The 19232-nt window shown below is 44.1% G+C and overlaps 2 protein-coding genes across 2 annotated transcripts; one reads left to right on the top strand and one right to left on the bottom strand.

Moving 5' to 3' along the window:
* Positions 1–8309: 8309 nt before the first annotated feature.
* LOC127776316 (UDP-galactose/UDP-glucose transporter 7) lies at positions 8310–11804 on the top strand. The gene is made up of 7 exons (XM_052302670.1): positions 8310–8443; positions 9649–9754; positions 9869–10114; positions 10643–10753; positions 10834–10992; positions 11115–11258; positions 11358–11804. The coding sequence occupies exons 1-7, from the start codon at positions 8406–8408 to the stop codon at positions 11523–11525; spliced, it is 972 nt and encodes a 323-aa protein (XP_052158630.1). The 5' UTR covers positions 8310–8405; the 3' UTR covers positions 11526–11804.
* A 191-nt stretch (positions 11805–11995) lies between these two features.
* LOC127776314 (cyclic nucleotide-gated ion channel 17-like) lies at positions 11996–17879 on the bottom strand. The gene is made up of 7 exons (XM_052302669.1): positions 17553–17879; positions 16480–16978; positions 15907–16119; positions 15483–15769; positions 15143–15254; positions 13965–14201; positions 11996–13136 (listed from the first exon to the last, which is right to left on the bottom strand). Exons 1-7 carry the CDS (start codon positions 17609–17611, stop codon positions 12486–12488), a joined length of 2058 nt encoding a protein of 685 aa, XP_052158629.1. The 5' UTR covers positions 17612–17879; the 3' UTR covers positions 11996–12485.
* Positions 17880–19232: the final 1353 nt, after the last annotated feature.

Genomic DNA, 19232 nt, shown 5'->3' with positions numbered 1-19232 from the left:
GCAATTAGTTTTTTCATTTATCCATATTTAATGATTCATACATGTATCAAAGATTCGATGTGATGTTTTTGGGGAAATTTTATGGGGAACTAAACGGGGCCTTATCCTCTGGACCTCCGGGAAGCTCATCTTCCTCCTCTCTCTCTCTCTCTCTCTCTCTCTCTCTCTCTCTCTCTCTCTCTCCCCCCTTGTTCCCCTCATGCTCGTCTTTCCCCCTACTCCATCATGTCGGTGAAGGTTCGTGCAAATCCACCGTGTATGTCGACCTCCCCCACACTAGTGTTGCTCTGGGCTCGATCCCCCTTCTCCTTGTCCTATGCTTCTTCCACTTCGATGGCGTGCCCTCTGTCTTCTTTGGAGAAAGGAAGAGGATGGAGATGATGATGCTGACAATGGAGGATGGGGAGAGCTTGCCATGGAAGACTATGTAGGTGATAGGGAGTACAAGCAAGGCAGGTTCCTTGCCAGCGACGATGCCTTTTAGCTCTATTGCTACCGGATTTAGATATTGTCTTTGTGTGTCTTCTCTTTTGGGATGGATGGATGGATGGATGGATGGACGGTGCGAGGCATAGCATGGCCATTGCCGACAACGCCGATCAGGTATAATGTCGGCAACAGCGTCTCTAGCTCCATAGTTGCTAGACTTGAACCTTCTTTTGTCTTTGTTTTTTGTTGTTTTGGATCGATGGATGGATAAACAGATAAATGGGTTGTTTGTATCTTGGTTGCTTTTTGGGTAGTGGTGGTACCAGCCTACCAAGGATGATACCAGCACATTAACTGTGTGTATCAAACATGATACCTAGGTATTAAGCATGATAATCTAAGTATCATCTCTGGTGCATATAGGTATCGGATATGGTACCTGGTACCCAGATATGGTACATATAAGTATCATGAGTATTAAGCATGATATATCTAAGTGCCAGCTCTGGTATATATAGGTATCATGTTTGGTACTCATAGATACCGGACATGATACTTGATACCAGATCTGATATATATAGGCATCAGATATATTGTGTATGGTGCTAGTCTGCTAGGTCAGGCCTTGTACCTCACATCAGAAACAACACTAGCTTATTTTTCAGTGAGTGGTGGCTACACGTGGTGTCGACGGGTGGTACCATGACTACGGTATTTAGATGGTATGGGGATCGTCGGTACCAGGGTATATGCGAGATTGAGGTAAAAGAGATGGAGACAAGGATTTTTATACAGGTTCGAGCCCCTTATTTAACATGTAATACCCCTACATCCTGTTGGCCTAAACCGGTGTTGCTCTTTATTCATATGAATCACACAAGTTCAATAATTGGGATAACCTATCTAGTTGTCGTCGACTTGGCGGCATGGATAACCAACTCGTAGTTAACGACGGGGTAGTCTCCTCCTCGAATATGAACTCATCGTGATCAGAGATGGCGCTAGATCCCTCTTGCCGGCCTCCGTAGGCACCGGATGGGGTATATTTAGGCTAATCTCTGATGTCGAGATCTGCCAGCGTGTGTTGGCTTGCGTATATGTTGTGTCTTGTTGATCTGTCCCCTCGACTCCTAGGGGGGGCTTGTATTTATACCCATAGATGCCCCCTTGTCCAAGTAGAACTAGGGAGACCAATATGGATATAATCCGAGTAGTCCTTGTCGTTTCCATATAGAACTCTATTTGTCCCTCCTTATCCGGAACTCCTTCTATATACGAGGTATGATTCCGTATAAGACATGGTATGTGGTGGGCACTAGTTGTGTGATATCCATAACCCTGACACCATGGCCTTACGATAGGAGACCGCATGCGATGTCTTAACAAAAAGAAAAAAAAAGGTAGCGTGCTAGGAGACTAAAGCTTGGTGTGAGCAGATTCATTTAACTATCCCATGACTCTCAATCCCTCAAGGGATCCCGTGCGCTAGCGGTTCTCTTTTTGGAATAGGTCCATCCAAGTTGCTTGTTTGGTTGAAGAGGGATGGGATGGTCCTAGTTTTTGTTTGGTTGGAAGGATTAGGTGGGATCAAGTCGAAGGCATTTGATTGAGCACATTGCGAGCGCCAAGCGTCGCACTGTCGACCTCCGTCGAGCTTCGTCGGGCGCCGCCGTACATAGTCATGCTCCTGCAGGCTTCGTCGCGTGCCACTGCACGTCCGCAAGTCGCGAGCTCCGTCGTGCTCCCGCAAGCTTTGTCGCGCAGCTGCACGTCCACAAGCCAGGAGCTCCACCGCACTTTAGCGGGCTCGCGCCGTCAAGCTCTATCCCACGCGTCACCACCCGTCTGCGTGCTAGGAGCTCCACTGTGTGCCATCAAGCTCTGGCCCGCGCGTCGCTGCACGTCCGCGAGCAACGAGCGGTGGCGCCTGTCCACGTGTTGTCGAGCTTCGGCCCGCGTGCTGCCGCACGTCTGTGAGTCACGAGCGTCGGCATCCATCGGCGAGCCGCAAGCTTCGCCCTATGTGCCGCCCCATGTCCGCGAGCCACGAGTGTCAACGAGCGTCGATGAGCAGTGAGCTCCGCCCCGTGCACCGCCACCCGTCCGCGAGCTGCGAGCATCGACGAGCAGCGAGCTCCTCCCCTTGCACCGCCATGCTTCCCAGCGAGCTTCGCGCCGTGCGCCCGTCCACGAGTAACGAGCTCCGTGCATAGTTATTGAGACCGGGCCGGTAATCGAACCGGTGAGGCTCTTGGTTCAATGGTTCACTGGTTCAACCAGGTGAACCACTAGTCTGACCCGGTTCAATAACTATTAAATGCATTACTCATTCTATCAAAAACACAAGAAGCATAGTAGCCTGATGGTTGGCGAGTTAACTCCCTCCTATGTGGTCCTGGGTTCGAATCCCACCTACCCATATTTTTCCTCACTTTTCCCCCACCATCACCCATGCACGCGTGCCCATCCCACATACAGCAGCCACGAGACCGTTTTCCCCCACCATCAGCCATGCACGCGTGCCCATCCCACATACAGCAGTATGAGACCAGTTCAGCACCACACGAGACCGTTTTCCCCCACCATCACCCATGCACGCGTGCCCATCCCACATACAGCAGTATGAGACCGGTTCAGCGCCGATTTTATTTCCGGTTTAATAGCAGTTTTACCTCAAAACCGGGCGGTCTCACCGGTTCATGGCTGGGTCGATTGCATGCCGGTCTTTTACCTGGACCGGACCGGTAAGGGCTCTGGTTCCAGTTTTTCCCGATCCGGTCCGGTCTTAATAAATATGGCTCCGTCCCGTGCGCCGTGTGCTGCCCAGCAAGCTTCGCCCCACGCGTCGCCGCCGTGGGGAAGAACATGGGAGAGAAACCCAGGTAGGTTCAATTGGTCCGGGAGATTTTGGCGGATGAGCCAAACTCGGATCTGAGAGGAATATTTCCATCTGGGTTCAACCCACTTCATGCATTCCTTCTGACCCATCCCGCCCCTGCAACCAAACACATGCTAAGGTACTGAGTTCAAATCTTCATAGGAGCGATTTTCAGACTGGGTTGTTTGAGGGCTAAGTTCCTAATTTAAAAAGGCTGCATATATCCGGTTGTCTTGTTTTGTATCTCGAGATACATGTACCGTGAGGTACCAATCTTAATCCGTCCGTTGATTGTTGAGGGATACGATAGGACGTGACAAGTGCGCGACACGACATGTGGTCCCAATTGCCAAAGTTTTTTTTAGCGGCTAGCGGTTGTGTCATCGTTCATCCCTATTAGATCCATTCCCAACGCCACACTACGCATTCGTCGGAGCTGCCCCTGTTGCCGCATCTGCATCCGCCACAAGCGCCGCCGCCGCCAGAGTGGTGTGTGAAGGTGCACTTAAACCCCCTAGTGGGTTTTGGTGATTAATGACAAGGTGGTTAAAGGGGACTAACGTGTTTATCAAGTTTATTCACAGGAGTTTAGTCCCAAAGCAAGTTGTGATGGCTAAGAATGCAAGGAGACCCCCCAATTTGAATGTTCCTAAGTGCGAAAAACACCGAAGGTGATTAGACTATGTCTTTCACTTTCGAAATTGAGTTTAGGAAAAACCGTACTATAAAGAGGGGTTTCAAGTGTGGTTCTAGGGTATTCAAAGTGCTCTGAGTCATATCCATGAGTCTAAAGGTTTTTGGAATCTTTTTTGGAAATGTTTTTCCCCGGGACAGAGAGGCCTACCCGGAGGTTCTGGCCGGAACCTCCGGACACCAAAGTTTATTTTCTGCCCGGGACAGAGAGGGCTACCCGGAGGTTCTGGCCGGAACTTCCGGGCACCGAAGTTTAGCTAGATTTTTTCCTAAGTGCTGCCCGGAAGTTCCTAGCACTTTTACCCAGAACCTCCTGGCAGGTTTCCAGTTCAAACTTGTGAGTAACGGCTAGATGACGTCACCTAGCCGTTATATATATGGATTTCGTCCCCAGGTCACCCTTTGGCCATTCCACTTCAGCTCTTTCATGTTCTAGGGTTTTCTAGCCACTCCCAAGCTTCCTTTGCTTCCTCCATTCAAATCTAGAGCCTATCTTGTGAGATTGAGAGATTAGATTAGAGTGTAGGAGTGTTTTGGAGATGGCTTGAAGATTAGGTTTGTTTGAGCACTTTGGATACCTTGTGGGCTGTCACTTGGGCTTATTACTCTTGGAGATCTTCTCCTAGACGGTTAGGTGTCGCCCGTGAGCTTCCAAAGATCTTGTGGATGTCCCGGGAAAGTTTGTGAAGGTTTTCCTCACCTCTGCAAGGAAACGAGGTAAGTGAGTAAAGATTCTTGTGCTGAGTTTTCAGAGGTTGTCCTAGGTAGAGCAACTTGCACTTGTGGTCTTTTCTAGAAGGAATTGTGAGTTGGATCTTGGTGGTCACTCAATTCTAGAAAATGACCTAGAAGTGTTGAGTTGAAGGCTGTGGACTTCTTCTGGGATCTTTGCATAAGTGAGGCAAGGGGTTAATCGAGACCCGGCTCTTTGAGCACCTCAACGGAGAGTAGGATCCGTGTGATCCGAACTTCGGAAAAAAATCGCCTTTGTCTCTCTTGTGCATGATCTATGTTTGAATCTGCTGGTATCTTGTGATTTACATCTTGTGCTACCTTGTGCCTGATTGTCTCTAGCTAGGACCTGTTTTACATCCCCGATTTCAATTTTCTCTGTTGCCCGGAAGTTCCTGGCCCAAGAACTCCGGAAGTTCCGGGCTGCTCATCACTGCCAGGAAGCTCCGGTGTTCTTCACCAGGAGGTTCCGGGCCCTGTTAATTTAACCGCTGCGATTGTTGAGAAAATTTCAGGAAAGCATATTCACCCTCCCCCCCTCTAGGCTACATCTCTGCGCATTCCTTGCGCATCCGCTGCAAGGGCCGCCGCCACAGCTGCAAGGGTTGTTGCCGTAATGGTTCTCGCTGAAGTGCATTGTGACTTGTCGCCGCAACCACCAACCTTGTTGTCACGGCAAGGAAACGTTGGATCTGGCGCTGCCAAGGTCGAGGGGAAGCCACCGCGTCGCGTGCCGTCACTACTGCTGCACCATCTTCGTCGCTGCCTTGCGCCACCCGTTCTTTGCGCCTGAATTGAGAGGTCATCGAAGCCCACCACTGTTGTCCTCGCTCGCCGCTAGATTTCCGGCGGCGAGCTCCAGCTGCAGCGAGGTGGAGGAGAGGGTGTGGTGGTGTTAGAAGTATAATATGTTAGTTAGAGATAAGAGTCAAAAATAAATTATAGAGATAAGATATATCCTAAAGATAAGATAGAGTACTAGAGATAGAATCATAGAGATAAATCTATTTTTATTTGTATTGTACTCCAAGTCTCTATCCTATATGTACTCCTATATATACCTCATGAGAGGGTCAATGTAATAGATCAGAAAATATCAGAATACAACAATTAGATTTTTCTATAGATGGTGGCTGCTAGGGTTCGTTGTCGCCCCTGAGTCGCCTGTGCGTGGGCGACGCGATGGGAAAGTTAGGTTTTGTATTTTGAGTCATCGTATGGGTGTTTGTCGCGCTTATTCTGACCTCAAGCTACACGGCAAACCTGGCATCAATGCTGACGGTCCAGCAGCTCCAGCCAGCAGCAACCAACGTCCAAGATCTCCTAAGAGACAGCAAACGTCGGGTATCAAAAGGGCTACACCGTGGTGCACTGGCTTGAGGAAATGGGCTTCCGGAAGGAGAGAATTTGTGCGGTTATGCCTCGTTGGGAGGAGTATGATGACTCCCTTAGGAGGGGCTCTAAAAATAGATTTGACTTTTAACTATTTATTTTATGTGCCATATGTCTATGGCATATGAATACAGGTGATAAATAGTTAATTGTTATATCTAAGAGCGATAAATAGTTAAATATCTTGAAAATGGGTTTTTTCGCGGTATCTACTGTATTTGACGAGATACCCTACCTGAAGGCCTTCCTCTCAAATTATTGTCAAGGTTACAGCATGGTTGGCCCGACCTAACAGGTTGGGAGGCTTCGGATTTGTAAGTCTCTCTCGTCTGTTAAAATACTTCATCATCTACTCCAGTTAATTTACTGGGTTAGTGAACAAGATTTGATCAATTTTGTGATGTGTTTCTTTCAGGCATTTCCGATAGGATCGCCGATTGTGCACGACATATATATAGCAAGCCTTCATGCTGCCCTCGGTGCAGGAGGAGATGGCACGGATAGATAGGAAATGGTTCGGTGACACACAATCCGGCGAGGCTGCGAGGCAAGAGCAGCTGCGTCGACTCGTCATCATCCAGCCTTGGGTTCAGAGGTAGATGTGTTCTTCATGGAGGCGACACGTTGATCCTTTGAGGAATGTCATTGGTACTGCAAGTCAACTGAAGAAAGCTAGATTAATTAGATGCTACGGCTGGTGATCGATGAATCAAGCAAGAGGAACTGAGGAAGTATCTTTTTTGAAAGAGCACGATTGGTACCTCCATTTCAAAGATAAATGCTAGTAGCTGCTTCTGAATCTTATGCAAGAATTTGAGAGCATCCTAGAAATAGATCGTGCATAAACATCTACTAGCATGTAATGTGATGATTGCGTAGAAGAGCTTCAGAGCCTCAGAGGTCATGTGCGGTTTCGAGATTAGAGAAGAAACGGCAGAGTTGAAATGACTTCTTGATACTCCATGGGCAGCGCAATTCTTTTATACTACAATGCGCCGTAAAATGATGCCAAAATATGTAATTCAGTTTGTGAAAATATTGACATGATTTTTTCATGTTAACAGGTATGGAAACTTTCCATCTTTTAGTTGAATTTACAAAGATTTAGAGAATATGTTCTCTAAAATAGCTTGTAAGCCACTGTCTCATTTCCAGATTAGAATATATAGTTCAGGTTCAGAACAATTATTCTCTCCTTTTAAATATAACCACTGGCACGGTATCTGTGTATTTGTGTGGCTGGATTTTAATATTATATACATGTTTGATTTAGACGCTTTGGAACACTCTTCAATATTTAGAATGTACATGTCTTAGTTGATTTAAATGCTAAAGTTTATATCTAGATGTAACCAGATGATCATAATACCGATTAACAAAATCATGATCAAATCATATGTTAGATTGATCCTTCAATTAGTTAATTAAGGCTGCGTTCGTTCGTAAGGTTTGGTTGGGATTTTAAGCAACACGCGAAACAAGAAAATTCATTAATACATAATTAACTGAGTATTAATTAAAGTAATAAATTTTAGAAAACATTACTTTCATGGTAAAAAATGGTAGAAAGCCATATTGTTATAACTTGTGACATATAACCACATGTTTCATGGTCTAAGTATTCCATTAAATCTCACATTTATTCAAACTGTAATTAATTTTATCATATGTGAAAAATATTGAAAGTAGTGAAGAGTTAAAACGTAGTTAAAATCAACAATTAAAAATTCCATATAGATTATATTTTAAAAACTTAAGTAAATGTGTGCTAAACATATATATATATATATATATATATATATATATATATATAGGAGCGGGGTTTTATAAAACCATAATAAATGAGTTTTATATAACACCAGTCATAATACCTGTTATATAGGTTGAACGGTTTACTGAAAATCTACTCAATTGATTTATATAAACTTCAAAAAAAAGATTTAAATTAACTTTTTTTTAGAAATAACTTCTATATAAGAAAAGGTTCTACATGCAATACATCGTTTAGAAGTTAAAAAAAGAGAATGTTTGTACTTTGTAGAATGCAATACTCTTCTTTTTTTGGAAAAAAAAAGAGAGAAAAGGTTAGTCAATTAATTAACGGATTAATTTGAGAAGGACACTTGGGCGCATTTTGTGGATATAACCCCAGCCCCCGCCAATTCCGATGCTCCCCCTCCGTCTCCAGATCTCCCCCCACCCACATTCCCCAGCACCCGTCTTGCTCCGGTCCATGTAGAGCACCCCGCCTTGTCGGAACCGCGAGCTCGAGGAGAGAGAGATGGGGGCGGAGACCGGCGAGCCCAGCTCCTTCCTCAGGTCAGCTTCTTCTTCTTCTCCTTCCTCTTCTTGTTTCAGCTCTCCCCTTTCCCCCACCTCTTCTTCTTGGCCATGTTCTTGTTGATTGGGAAAAGAACTTCGTAGGCGGCGGATGAGGCTCGTCAAGATTTCTGTTTTTTTTTTTCCTTTTCTTTGCGGTGATTTCGACAGCCGCTGTGTTGGACTTACCGCCGTAGCATTCGGCGGAGGATGTTTCTTGATTCATTCTGAAGTCTGAATCCAAGAAAATGAGGGGAAATCGCTGCGTCGGCTCGCGGGCTGTAGCATTCGGTGATTGAATTGATTGTTTCTTGATTTACTGTGAATTACGAATCCAAGAAAGAGGGGACAAAAAGTGTATTCCAGTGAGTGATGGTTGCTTGAGATGTCAGTCCCCTTCTTCAAGACGCAAACACGTGCATTATGCATACATCGATCAAGACCTGCCAAGGCCCAAGGCCATCTCCCATCTGGCATTGCAATGAGGCAATGAGCATTCTGCAGGCTAATGGAGGTGGCAGAATGGTTTTTTTTTTTCCCTTAAGAACATCCTGCATTAGGCTTTAGAGTTTACAAGTATTTATTTTCACTTGAGAAAGCAGGTTGCTTCATTACTTAAAAGGAATAGGTAGTCAACTATCTAGCCTCGCAGTGTGGTGCAATTCTACTAGTATTTTTTTAGTTAAGCTGCACGGATGCCTGTGCATGATAATTAAATAAAACGCGCTAGATTTCATCATCCCGAGCTATTGATATAATGATATTGCCAAAGATGCCGTGGGGGGAATCTTCTTGATTCATTTAATTATTGGAAACTAGAGAACATCATTACTGCATTTGTTATCATGTCATCAATTCCTGAGATTTAAGCTCTGATTGTTTGGTCTACTGACCGATAAACGTGGAAAAATAAACTGAGCAACCAAAAACAATTTATGGGCAAAATGTTTATAACTGTGTTCTTTACAGCTTAAAAGCCAATACTAGAAAATAAACTACAATGAAAAAAACCTCAAAATCAACTCTAAAATTAAGTTTTAAAATTCATTTTTTGTTGTGGCTAACAAGACAACAAGCAGAAGATGAGAGGCCAGCCACAAATATTGCAGTTTTCTATACATTTATGGATCTGTTGGTTCAGACCTAATTGAAGTAGGAAATGTATTGGAAGTTCTGACCATTTCCCTCTTTATCTTCTCTTGCAGCTTATCTGCTGCCTTCTCCTATGGAATTGCATCTATGGCAATGGTATTCGTGAACAAAGCAATTCTTATGCAGTATGCTCACTCAATGACTCTTCTCACCTTACAGGTATAATTATGAACAAACATCAGCCATCATTCATCAGTGACAACAAAAAAAAAGTTATTTTTTCCTATGTTTGTCTGAGCCTGATTATTTTGTTCAATATCACTATTTCTGCAGCAAATAGCTACAGCACTTATCATACATTTTGGTCAAATTCTAGGAGTGTCTAAAAGAAAAGATTTCAGTATGGCAACAGGAAGGAAGCTTCTTCCGCTGTCGATCTTCTACAATGCAAATGTTGCATTTGCGCTGGCAAGCCTAAAAGGGGTTAACATTCCTATGTATATTGCAATTAAAAGGCTCACTCCCCTTGCTGTACTGGTGGCTGGGTGTTTACGGGGAAAGGGGAAACCACCAACACAGGTGAGTGCATTTTTTTTAGTCATTTTATTTCTTTTCTCCACTAGGTTTTACAGAGTTATGGTTTTACTTTACACATGCCAATGCCTACCCAAGATGTTACTTTTGGATTGTGAAAGTCAATTTAGTGGCATTACAAGGTGAATTGTCCTAATAAAGTTAGGTAGGATATTTCGATAGAAGTCCCAATTCAAGATTTTGGCCTTCTAAGATGGCGTCATCATCAATTCATACTCCCCTTCCCCGCAAAAAAAAAAAAAAAATCATACTCCCCTAGTTTTTTTGCCAGTCAGCTACTTGAGGGATCCATATGCTGCTTATAAAATCACGAGAGCACTAAACAACATTGAATAGGTCAACTTAATGTTGCCACTGAATTGCAAGATTTACCATGCAATCCTTTGAAGATTTTCAATGGACTCAACTATAGTATATTAGTATCCCCTTGGGAAGGAATATATCTTTACCACCATATTTGGCTCTTTCCTTCAAAAATATTTTGCTCTTCCTCACTACTACAAATTTATTTAGGTGTCCCTTTCAGTCATCTGCACGGCCGCTGGAGTCCTTATTGCAGCTCTTGGAGACTTTTCCTTTGACTTGTATGGATACTCCATGGCTCTAACATCAGTCTTCTTCCAGGTTGTAATATGTTCACTATTGTTGCTCTCAGATAATTGTTTGGATTTCTAACTGTAACTGACAATTGAGTGTGTATGCAGACAATGTATTTGATTCTTGTGGAGAAATCAGGAGCAGAGGATGGTCTTTCCTCCGTTGAGTTGATGTTTTATAACAGCGTATTATCACTACCCTTTCTGTTTTTCATCATTATAGCAACAGGAGAATTCCCCTATTCTCTTTCAGTACTCTCTGAAAAGGTTAGTAGTACCAATACAGGCTTATCAAATTTAAGTAGGACATCAAAGATAGCAATCTGTTTTGCAGTGCTTTCCTGGATCCAATTTCCTAATCTACATAATTGGTGTCACTTGCAATGCAGACGGCCTCGCTAACATTCAGTGCTATTCTTCTTGTTTCGCTGGTGATGGGTATCGTCCTGAATTTCACCATGTTTTGGTGCACGATAGTGAACTCCGCTCTGACGACAACAATAGTAGGAGTTCTCAAGGGTGTTGGATCTACTGTAAGCAGTTCTATCTCTAACCAAATTACTGAAACACCGTGTTTTCGAAGTTCCAAAACATTGACATCTTATACCGTCTCACTTCGTCGGCTCTTTCAGACCCTGGGTTTCGTTCTGCTGGGAGGTGTGGAAGTGCATACTCTCAACGTTACTGGATTGGTGATCAATACATTTGGAGGTGTCTGGTATTCATATGCGAAGTATATGCAGAAGAGGAAGATGCCAAAGAGAATTGCACCTGATGTAGAGGCACATCCTCACAAGTAACATCATTCAGTAGCTCTGAAGCATAGATATAATAGCTATGTAGTTAAGCTTCATTCTTTAATCAGATAAATTATTGAAATGCCATACCAGTTCCAATCCAATTTTTACCTGAACTCCCATTCTAACATCAGCAAAATAGCTGGTGCAGTGAAGGAAGCTAATTAACTTTTTTTTTTTTTGTGAAAGACCAGTTGATCACCTGGCTGTAGCGTACTCCAATATCAGTCCCAGTAATTCAATAGTAGTAATACAGGTTTCGCATGGAGTCTTTATCTTGTATCTTTCAATCCAAATTTCAGTTAACCCACAATCCAAATCAGCCTGAGCAAAGCTTGCGTCCAACAGAGAGTTTCAGCGGTTTAGTAGTAGAAATTTCGCACAAATTTCATATAGAAGTAGAACAGAGCAATTTCTGTGCTGCCGAACAGGAACAGTAGAACAGAGATTAATTTACTATTACCAGCAAGCAGTAGAACAGAATGAATGAAAAACAATTTCAGTGTTCCTCCTGTGATTTACATATACACTCAAAAACGAGAAACATGGTGTACTCGCCGAGACGCTAGAATTTGCTCGGCGAGTCAAAATACAACAATATGCTACTACGAGGTCCCAAGCTGTTGCCAACAATATCCAACACAATTACAAGTTTACAACTGGATTTACAGCATGAGCAAAGGGTAAACAATAATCACTAAGCTAAGCCTACAGCAACACAATCACCAAGAAGAAAAGAAAATTAACGTGGTTACTATCTATCATTCTGTCTCCAAGATCCTAACTCCCATACCACCAATGATGCTTTCACCGTGTTAAGTTGAGCTTCAGCATTTCACCTATCAACAATCAGTTACCTGTCAACCCAAACTCTGAAGCGTGATCATGGAACGACAACAGGCAGAAGGATTTGCAGCGCAAACGGTGATTTCACTGTAGCAAATAATGTAAGCTACTCTCCGCTTAGTCGTCATGCTCAGCTGAGAAGTCTGGCTCAGAAGGCTTCCTAAACTTAGGAAGTTCTTTAATGATATGGGCTCCTTTCCTGACTGCATTCAACACAAGGCTGTGCTCAGGGGAACCATCATCTTCGAATGATCTCCTGGAAGAGAATGACTCCCTTATGCTTAGGTCCTTGGCCAGCCTCCTCCTCTTGTAGCGGCGCCAAGCTGCTTGGATGAAACACGCGGCCCATGTCCTCCAGTGGTGAGAGTAGTAGCGAAATGTGTGTTGCAACTTCCTGCTGTGGAGCCGCCTGAATTGGCTCGCAACAAACTTGAGATCTTCAGCTCGGAGAGCAAATGCCTCCACTTCAACGATTGTCTTCACCGTCCTGGTGGAGGATGGCAGGTTGACAGTAGGCTTGGGAACAAGAGCCCATCCGAGCAATTCTTCACCACAAAAATCGCCAGTTTTGAGCGTTATAGAATTGAAGAAGCCCGTCCGGCCACCATCAGTAGTGGAGCTTTCCAGTTTCCCACGAATGATAAAAAGCATCTCTGTCACTGGGTCACCTTCACGGACAATGTATGTGCCCACTGTGCTCAAGGAAGATACAAGACGCTCACAGATGGCATCCAGAAGTTGACCATCCATCTGGGAGAAAAAAGGGACCTAATGCATTGCAGTATGAAAGATTGGTGAGAATCAGTAAGTGATATAGAATGTCGAGATCTCACTATCAAATGAAATGCTACATTAATGGCAATGACAACCTCACAAGAGATACATTAACAGACAATTGCCATTGTCCTGTTACTAAAAAACTGCCAGTATCAAGTGTGTAACTGGCCAAAAAAGGGAAGACGGAGAAGGTGCATCTGCAAATGAGTACCGGATTCAGATGAATCATGTCGGCTGTAGCAGATTCAAACTCAAGCTCCAAAATATGTTCGATGTGCAGAGCAAATTTTGTGTAGGTCATTGCATTAGCAGGTTCTGCACTGATGCCTATTTGTTTTGTGATAATAGTAATAGAGTGCACAAAAACAGGGGTTCCTTTTTTTTAAATATCTCTCTTGTGGAGGGTAGAATGGATTGGAGAAGAGAAAGAGACAACCATGACATTGATATATCCTTCTCACAAAAAAAATACGGGATAAAGCAATAGCATATCCATAGCATTTGTCTGCCATTTTATGGTTATCTTATCCCATCTATTTTTAATGTGAAATAAAGAAAGGAAAAATAGGTTGCTTCGAGAAAGGTAAAGGAAAAATAGAACGAAAAGAGGCACGTTCCAATCCTGTCATTTTTCTCATTTCCTCTCCTATTTATTTTTCTTGTGTCAACTTCTTTTGTCCATTCAAATGTGGTGATAAATGGCAATGAAATAACCTGGCAGCACAGCTAAATTTCTTAAAATGGTCACTTGATAATAGGAGAGCTTGCTAAACTGGTGCAATTTTGTAAAGAAAACAAAGGGAAGAAAGGTAATTTTACCCGGCAAACAAGATCCAGGCAAAGGTGACGCTTAATGTCACGGCGAAGATCTGCAGGCAAAGCCTTAAATATAGATTCTTCATCCACACCTCTAGTTGCAAGCCACTTGTAGTGAACAAATCTTCTAACTCTTTCTCTTAGTTTCTGAGGAAGTTGCCGATGCCTCATCCATTCTTCCGTATCTCTTTGCTTTATCCTCCACTCCTCAACTCTTGCAGTGATAGATTGCAGGTAGGTCTAGCAAACAATATAATGTGACGAGCTCAATATTTCTTAAAGAAAATTATGTACGCCTTTGAAGCTAAGAGAATGTAATGGTATTTACTAGTATAATCATAAATCAGTTACTAGAACAGAACAGGTCATAGAAATACCCAAATAAACAGCTGTTGATGTTATCTTGCAAAAACAAATTCTAATTAATGCATTGCATGATAAATTGGAAGCCTTGTTTATATCAGCTTCCTTCAAGACAAAAACCCAAACATCTGCTATTTAAATCCACTATGGTACTATCACACATCAGTTCGAATACAATACAATGTACCAGGAATGTGCTGCGTAAGTGCAAAAATATAAGATTGTTACAGGGGAAAAAAAACTTTATGCATGTTCACCATTATTGGACACCAGGAAAAATTTGTTTCACCATTCCTAAAGCCATAGTCAAATGTTATAGAAGCAAGAAAACGAATCACAATTTGCAATGAAAAACTTAGTATTGGCAATATGCTCACCCAAAACCTCAATAAATATATATTCTGTTCTTTTTAAAAACAATACTTTAAATTTGCATGTACATAAAACATCATAAAATCGCCCACCTCTAGCCCTAGTGACGAAGAAATAAGGAGTTATGTTTCATCTTGCAAACATACATTTTCTAGTGCTTGCATTTTTTTAGGCAAACAAAAAAAGGAGTCTGTAGCAATGCAAAAAATAATAATAATCAGAAATTAATAGTTCAGAGGGAAAATGATGGTATCACCACCAAATCTAGGCAGGCACTAGAAAATAGTTTGACAAAAGCAAGTAAAATTACAATACAGAAATTTGTTCAGAAAAAATATTTATATATCAGACAACAAAGGAATGGGATATCAAAAATGAACAACAAAGTTACTTCATAACTATAGCATTTTAACAATTTGTAAATGGAGTTTACACCATAAAAGTACCTGCACATTTCCAATCAAATGCGCAAACAAGACAAGACCAAGAACTGCCAAGAATATAGCATACAGCGTCTCACCAATATAAGTACTCACAGTCAGAGTCTGCCCATAGCAACTGTTTAACAAAAAAGAATCACAGTGCATGTTAGAATATATTAGAATCTTCATATTAGCTATTTTTGAATCAGATCATAATAGTTCAAATTAATCAGATAAAAATTGTAATAATGTTGGGACTTATAATTGTATATTATTTTGCTTTAACAGTGAGCACGATGTGTCTTATATTCAAATTTCTTCTCCTTAATTACAAGTCTCAGAGAAGATGTGTTTGGAGTCAAACCTTAGATTCTGCAAACCCCACCAAAGGCAATAGAAGAACTTCTTCAGGAAACCCTGATCGGGAGCTTGATTTGATAATAATGGTGTGAACATACCAAAGTCAAAATCAATTGTTTTGTTTGTGGCATCACATTTATTAAAGATAGCGGTGCTAATTTTCCAATTTGAATCAGACTGTATATCACAGGCCAGGTATCTGTTTTGGCAGCCCACTTCTTTGCTACAGTATTTTTCCCAACACGCGGTCTGGCGATCAACAGATAGCAAGTACCATAATGCTCCTAAAACCTGAAAAGGATAAGTGCATCTTGACTATCCAAATAGCAAAACAGAAGAAAACGGTAGCACAATTCGAAGTAATCACGCCAGCTAGTATTAAATGGCGAAAGGAGTAAAATTGTAGAGAACTCGCATGAGTACCGTACATGACTAGCAATCATGTATAATAGAAGATTGTAAGCAGCTCCTTGCCAAGCCGTCTTTGAAAATGCTCCGGTAACTTCAACAATTTTAGAGTTCAATGAAAATACGAGGTATAATCTTAGAACATACTGAAAAAGAGCAATCAGAAGCAGTATATCATCGTCATGTTCTGACAAAGAATATTTGATGGATGGTATCACAGACCAGATGATGATCTGCAAGAAAGGGGGAAATATGTCAGATAATTTCTAGACCTCGAACTTCAGGTACAAAAGTGCAGATGTCCTTTTTAACTAATGCAAGAGAATGTAATCAGTTGCATTAAAGAAGTAATAATACAACACTAAAAGGACTTGAGCAGCCTATGTGGATTGTTTCACCTAAAAGACACAAAGATTTATAACCTCACAACTAAAGCAGGAAATATCCTAGTATATGAAATTTGAGATCCAATACTTCCATGTTTGGTAAGAGAACGTTCTTGCTAGCCCAAGCTTTCAATTATGCAATGAATTAGATGGATAAAGGCTCAAGTTATGTCTTGACAGAAAAACAGGGGGAAGAAACCAAGTTACCTGCGGTAGAGGCAAGGAAGCCACTAGATCAACCACAAAGCTAGATCTCAAATACTGCTTTGCGATATTACCAGGATCTGTGACAAGGTCTCCTCGACCGAAAACCCCTAACGTGGAGCTTGGATTAATATATGCAGTCCTGAACTTTATTATAATTTGAAGAACATAAAAAAGGTCGGTAATTGATCGGAAGACAGTAACGATGATGGCTAGGCGTGTATCTCTCCCGATACATGAATTCGGAGTGCCATAATAGATTTTAGGTACATAGAAGTACAGTGGATCCATAAATAGAGCAACGAAGCATGCAATACGGAGGACATAGTTCCATGTCAAGATGAAATCACTTGATGGGTCAATAATTTTCTTGTACCAAAGCTCATTCCCTGCTAGAAAAATCTTATTCTTCTCTGAAATCCCCAGACCAAGCTTATTAGCAGCTAGCCCAGCCTGCTTCTGGTGAGTGGGTATAGTTGGTTTTGCTCTCTCCTCGTGGAATCTGGGGACGAAGACAGCATTAGAATTCCCTCAAAAAGTAAGACTATTATTAATTTGCTAGATTCTTTTATACAGGAGTAGAGAGAGAAATTGTTAAGAGTGATTCCAACAGTAAGAAATGATCAGCAATCAGCATGACATATGAGCTTCTTAGGCTTATCAGACTACCTTTCCCATCTCATCCTCATTTATAAATATATCTCTAATTGTGCTCATCAAAGTTAAACCTGAAGTTAGCAAACAACTTGTGGGATTCACTACAAGATTATCCATTATCCAACACAAGAAATTAAACCTAACCATTTAAATCGAACATAACTATAACTTATGAGCTAAACACTAGTCCAAAAAGACCACCAGTCCACCACCAGCAACCAAATCCACTCAAGAGTTCATCTTCTCCTCGCAAGAAATGAAATTCTTCTTGAATTCTCCACTAATAAGTGGGAGAAAGACTGCCCTTGTCATGCCTTCACCCCCCCCCCCCCCCCCCCCCCCAAAACTTCCCCCCAAGCTAAAAACAAACTCAAAACTCAAAGACCCCCAAAGCAAAGCAAAGTAGTAGCTGCTCTCACCTCACGGTCCTCTGCTTCCTGAGCTCCATCTCGTCCTTCACCCTCCTCGACCCAAACATGGGCTTCCCTCCGCCACAACCAAACCACCAAACGAACTACCTCATCCTCCTCTCATCCATCCAGCGCCGGATCCTTCCCCGCGTGAGCCAGCCAGAGGAGCAGGAGAGCAGGAGAGCAGGAGACCGCGCTGAATCGGGGAGCGGCGGCGGCTGTCGGGATCGAGCGGGAGGGAGGCCGCGGCCGCCGCGCGGAGTTCGAGGGGGGGAAGGGAGAGGGAGGAAGGCGAGCGGAAAACGAAAACTACCCGTGGAAAGGGGGAAGACGATGGGGCCTTTTCGCTTAAGGCACTCTTTGTCTAGCTTTTAGGGTTATTGGTTTAGGCTTTTTAAGTCAGTTTATTGGCTTATGATTTATAAGCCAGTGAATTTAATGTCCTAATTTTAATGGTGGAGTCATGCATCTATCTTAAATAAGCAAAAAAAGCTTCTCCAACCTAGCTTTTGGCTTAATAGTGTTAGGAGGTTTTTACCTGTGTGCCATTAAAAAAGATGACCCATGCCTCTGTGCCACTAAAAAGTTCGAGCCTCCCTCTATGCCATCATCGAACTTTATCGCGTCCTCCACACCATTCCGTCGCTATTCTGTTTGGGTTTAACCATTTGGCAGCTCTGACATGTGGGCCCGAGTAGGAAAAATGTCACTATTGCCCTTTCACTTTCAGTCGCTCTCTCTCTCTCTTCTCCCTCGATTCCCCTCTCTCCGTCCATGCCCTCCGATCCTCACGACGGCCGACCGCGACCACCACCAGCAGCTAGCCCCATGGCCAAGTCGACCCCCGTGGCGGCGGCGCCCGAGGAGGCGGCGGCCGTGACGGCCGGCGGCGTAGGCGGAGGGGAGGAGGCATTCGACGAGGTGGCGGCGGCACTCGCGGTGTTGAGAGACGCGGAGCTGGGCCCGCGGCGGAAGGACAGCGGCGAGGTCGGGGCGGAGAGGAGGAGGAGGAGGGGGCATGCGGAGGAACGCCTCGTCATCGTCGTTGCAGCGCTGCTCCCATCATCATCGTCATCGCAACGCCGCCGCCGCCGCCATCGTCGCAGTGTCGCTCCCGTCGCAGCGCCGCCGCTGTTGTCGTCGTCGCGCAGCACCACCCCGTCGTCGTCATCGCGCAGCACCGCCCCGTCGTCGTCGTCGCGCAGCACCGCCCCGTCGTCGTCGTCCCGGCGCCGCCCCCATCGTCGTCGTCGTCGTCGCGCCGCACCGCCCCGTCATCGTCGTCGTCGCGGCGTCGCCCCCGTCGTCGTCGTCACAGCGCTGCTCCCATCTTCGTCGTCGTCACAGCCGCCGCCGCCGCCGCCGCAGCTAGGGCGTCAAGGTGGCGAGGCAGCGCCGATGGCGAGGTGGCCAGGTGGCGCCGGTGGCCAGCCGAGGCGGCAAGGCGGCCAGGCGACGCTCGACCTGCTCCTTGCGGGCTCGCTCTCACGCAGCGTCCGCGGCGGCCTTCTCCTCCAGTGCGCGCCTCACCTCTTCCCGATGTTCCTTCTCCCCTCTTGCCGCCGCGGCGGAGGCGCCGCCGTCGGACGCAGCGGCGACGACGGCGGGGCCTATGGAGATCTGCAGCATCGGCGTCATCGTCGTCGCGTGGTGCTCGTGGGAGGAGGAACCGGTGGAGTTGGACAAAAA

The sequence above is a fragment of the Oryza glaberrima genome, chromosome 6 (genome assembly GCF_000147395.1).
Source record: "Oryza glaberrima chromosome 6, OglaRS2, whole genome shotgun sequence".
Lineage (NCBI taxonomy): Eukaryota > Viridiplantae > Streptophyta > Magnoliopsida > Poales > Poaceae > Oryza > Oryza glaberrima.
This window is presented reverse-complemented; position numbering and strand designations above follow the sequence as displayed.